Source organism: Manihot esculenta, chromosome 13, assembly GCF_001659605.2.
Source record: "Manihot esculenta cultivar AM560-2 chromosome 13, M.esculenta_v8, whole genome shotgun sequence".
In the NCBI taxonomy this organism is placed as follows: Eukaryota; Viridiplantae; Streptophyta; class Magnoliopsida; order Malpighiales; family Euphorbiaceae; genus Manihot; species Manihot esculenta.
In genome coordinates, this window is record NC_035173.2 from 6,821,655 (window position 1) to 6,826,221 (window position 4,567).

General features: G+C 33.1%; 1 protein-coding gene across 1 annotated transcript; it reads right to left on the reverse strand.

Annotated features, from left to right (window-relative positions):
- Positions 1-411: 411 nt before the first annotated feature.
- On the reverse strand, positions 412-1,290 carry LOC110630480 (heavy metal-associated isoprenylated plant protein 47-like). The gene is made up of 3 exons (XM_021777996.2): positions 1,131-1,290; positions 940-1,021; positions 412-839 (listed from the first exon to the last, which is right to left on the reverse strand). The coding sequence occupies exons 1-3, from the start codon at positions 1,137-1,139 to the stop codon at positions 646-648; spliced, it is 285 nt and encodes a 94-aa protein (XP_021633688.1). The 5' UTR covers positions 1,140-1,290; the 3' UTR covers positions 412-645.
- Positions 1,291-4,567: the final 3,277 nt, after the last annotated feature.

Sequence of the window (4,567 nt, forward strand, 5' to 3'; positions counted from 1 at the left end):
TAATTAGAGCTATAAAAATCAATTTATAGATTAATCATAATGTAAAGAAATAGATAATAATTTTTAAATAATTAAAAAAATAAAAATTGTAAAATAGAGAAAATATTCATTATTATTAAATAAGATATAAATAAGTATGGATAGATTGGTGACTCAGACAATAATTATTTGTAAAGGAAAATTTCATTAATATTAAAATTATTATTGTGACTCAGACAATAAATAAGACCTCTAATTCTCACCATGAAAACGACATTTGCCATATATAAACCTTATTTCCAGGAAAATTATACAGAAATTACACTGTAATTTCTCTTCACTAATAAGTACAGAAGATGATTAAAAAATTACAAGAGAAATTTCCTTACATTTCCTTATAATACTTTTGAAGCATCACAATGAAAATTCGTAGGGACTTTTTGAAATAGTGGTGTAATCATGATTACCAAATATCGATTTGCTTAACATTGCTGTTTGAAGTATAATTCAAAAATAATTGATTCCCTTAATGATAAAAATCAAGCAAGAAGCATAAACAAAGTAAATGAAAGCAAGCTATATGTATATGCAGAAAGGGTTGGGATTGTGGTGGTAGATATAATTGTCGGCAGAAGGAGCCACTGGTTTAGTCTCCGCTTCCTTTTCTTACTTTTTCTCCTCTACGTCCTTCATGTTTAGAAGCTCTGCGTGCACTTGAGTTTTTGGCATAATATAAGTCAAGCAAGGCCATTTCGCCAACTTCTTTCTCAATGAAGCTATGAGTTTCACTGCATCCACTCCTTCTCCTACCACCTCTAGCTGGTCCTTATCCTTCTCTCCTAGAGCTGCAGATTGCACTCCTGCTCCATTCGCCGCCCACAAGGAACATAATTAGAAAACTATAAAAACTTTAAGAAATCAAAAAATTTATACATGGTTTGTTTTCTATAATTTAAATACCATTAGTGGTAACTGCAATTTGCAGGGCCTTGGAGCGAGTCTTGCTGTTACCGTTCATGAATACTTTGATCACCATCTTCTTCTGCAGCAACCAAATCCCATAAATATTTAGCAAAAAAATTCAAGTAACTTTATTTTGCATGAAAGTTTCAAAATAATAATAATTAGTAATAATGTTGTTCGTTGTATACCTTTGTCATGGTCTTGGCTTGAAGCAAACAAATAAGAGAGAGCTTTGATGGGTGGCGTGTTAATGGTGGTGGAGAGAGTAAGAGGAGATAGGATAAGAGAAGAGAGGGAATAGGAGGAAGTAGATAGGAGAAAAGAAAGAAGAGAGAGAAGAGGAAGTAGTTAGCGTAGGGAGATGGGTTGTGCTATTTATAGAATGGACAATGCTGATTTTTGTTTTTTTTACTAATTTAAATTTACGTTAAAAAAATTTATTAAAGTCACAAAATATTTTTTAAAAAAATTTTAAAATTATTTTACATTTAGAATTTGAATTTAATATTTCTAATTAAGGAGAACGTGCTCATAATAAGGTTTAATTAAATAGAAATTAATAATGAAATATAATATAAATAATATCAGTAAATTTCCTTGATGTTATGGAGACAGAAATTTCCTCTGAGAATTTATTGCCTTTGGTTTTTGGATTGGCCGACTTTCTAGACTTTATGTTTCCTTCCCTTCCAACTTATTTCAAATAAAATTTGTCCAAATCAATTTTAGAAAGTTTAGATAAAATTATTTTTCTGAGAATTAATTTTAATAAAAAGAAAATATTATCAAAAATTTTATAAAAAATATTTCATTTAAAATTATTTATATCAAAATTATCAAAAATTAATAATTACTTTTTATGAAAAATATTTTAATTTAATATTAACTATTGATACTTAATATATTAATAATTAGTATTAAAAATATATTATATTATTTTATTAATTAAAAATAATTTTTTTATATTTTTATTGATAAAAAATTATATAAAATTTATATTTTAAATATTATAAAAATATTAATAATGATTACCGAATATGATTGTTATTTATAACCCTACAATATAGACTTTACATTATATTCAAAAAATTTAGTATTACAAAATTTTAATTTATTAGCCCAACAAATAGTGGTGTTGTAATGGTTTGGTTTAAAATTAAATAAATTAAAAAATTAAAATTTTAATATTTATAAAAAATAATTGATTTTGGGTATAAAATGATTCGAATTAATTTGTTTGATTTAGTTGAGTTGATTGGTTTTTTAATGGAATTTTTTATATTTTATTTTTAATATTTTAAAATTTAATTAAAATATTTTAATTTTAATTATATTTTAATTTCTCTATATTAAAAATAATATATTATTGATAATTAATTGGTTCAGTTTTATTTTTATTGATTTTTTTATTAAAATTAAATTAAATTGAAATAATTAAAAATTTTAAAAATAAAAACTGAACCGAATGAAAAAAAAATTAAAATTTTAAATTAATTTAATTTAATTAATGTTTTCAATTTAAATTAATTACTTTGCGTTGACTCCTCTGTAACTTTATATCTAATTACATGTTTTAAAATATCTAAATTTATTGAAAAGTATAAAAATATATTTAATTTAACTATTAAATATAATTAATAACTAATAACTAATAATTGAAACGAATATCGGATGACTAGTTGCAACTAATCATGTTCTAAGCGTTTAATAAAATATATTTTGATGATCTGAGATATCGAAAATAGAGTCTTACAGGGGTTCTATAAGTTTGGAGAAAAACTTAGACCTATAGGGGAGGTATTTCCCCTTTTATCTGTTTCCTTTGTCTGCTAGTGACGTATAACACAGACTGTCTACCATTGATCCACCTGTCCCTACCACGTTAATATGAACGTACGACGAAATTAGATCTCTGCCCCATGCGTAACGGCCTCTGATTCTCCCTTAATGCGCATGCGGATGGATCCACCGGACAGATGGGTTGGTTTCCTTCCTGGTTCCAGGCTGGGCCGAAAGATAAGATAAAGGTCGAGCCTAGAGAAGACCTATCTATTGGGCTGAAAGAGCCGGGCCGGTCTGATGGGGGAAACTAGCTGGAGACCGGTCCTAAAGCTGAGTGGACTGGACCTGACTCATGCGGGAGGCTTAAAGGCCTCCAAGTAATGGGCTGATACCGTGGGCCTGGACCCAGACCGGGGTGGAGAAATCCTGCGGTCATCAATTTCCCCTTTACCTTCTCGTCAGTTATTACCTGACTGATGAGGGGGTAAATATCAAGAGTAATAATGACCGCGCCGCCCCAGGACAAAACTGTTCAGAACAACTTTTCGTCTCATTACTGTTGTAACAGCCCGCTTACCGGACCATCACCGGCACTAGGATCCAGATCGGCTTAAGGCCGCCGGGACCCGTAGTAAGCCTACTGTTAACTCTGTGTACCTGCTAAAACCCATACATGATCACACTTACACTTAAAACTGTTACTTACTCTTCTCTATTATTGTTTTTTTTTTCTTTCTTTGCTTGACTATCTTTTCTTTTCTTGAAACTTTTCTCATCAACTAAGCCTGGACTATGCATGCTCTGTCTGTATGCACTCGAAGAGTGATACCTGCAGTCGATGCAAAGTCTAAGGGATCCATCCTTCTTCTTGACAAACAACACTGGAGCACCCCAGGGTAACATCTTAACAACCTTTCTTATACCCTTAGGGCAAGCTCCGACATCCTCGAATCCCGACTTCCAACGGAAAATCCGCCGGAACCTAGGAATTCCGATACCGGGGTCTAGCCGGGTATTACAACTGTTTCACATTTTGAATTCTCTTTGTCGTCTCGGATCACTTGCTCTCTCCTGTTCTCTGTTCTCCTTCGATTTCTTCTGCTCCTCCGCCCTAACCGTTTTCCAGGTACGCCTCTGTAATACCCGGCTAGACTCCGGTATCGGAATTCCTACCGTCCGGTGGAATCTCGGATGTCGGAGACCTCTAGAAGGGTAAAAACCATATTTTCATGAAATGTTTTAATGTTTTTGATGATTTTAAGTAAAGAGGAAATGAGTTTTTGGAATAAAAACACCCTTGGAGGAAACTCAGGTTTGGCCGCCGAAACTCAAAGTTCGGCCGCCGAACATGCATGCTTTTCGGGTGTGCCTTAGGCCCCCGAAGGCATAGGTTGAGGAAAGTCCAGGTTCGGCCACCGAACCTCAAGTTCGGCCGCCGAACATGGCATGCATGCGGGGGCACGTTCGGCTCCCGAATGTGGCCTGGCCAGCCACTATAAAAGAGCCCCTTAGCCGAAATGGGCGAGCTTTCTCCCCATTTTCGGCCAAGGTGAGCCCTTCCGCCGTTCCTCACTCTCTTTGAGTTCTTTCCTTCAAATCTTTCAAGATTTTCACAAGCTTTTACATTGTTTTGAAGATTTTCGAGTTTAAAGCAAGTTTTGGAGCTTTGAGATTCAAGAACTCAAAATCTCCCACCTCCGAGTTTAGGACGTCTCTCTCTCGATCTTCAAGAGGTAAGAGCCAATCTTAAGCTCATTTTATGTTTAAAGTAAGTTTTATGCAAGATCTATGGGGTAGAATGCATGTTTAGCTCATAGTTAGGTTTTTGAGTTAATGTTATGTT

Excerpts from the sequence above, each read along its gene's own strand:
- LOC110630480 (XM_021777996.2), bottom strand. Across the intron at positions 840-939 it reads AATTGCAGTTACCACTAATG|GAGTGCAATCTGCAGCTCTA; the intron begins GTATTTAAATTA and ends CGAATGGAGCAG.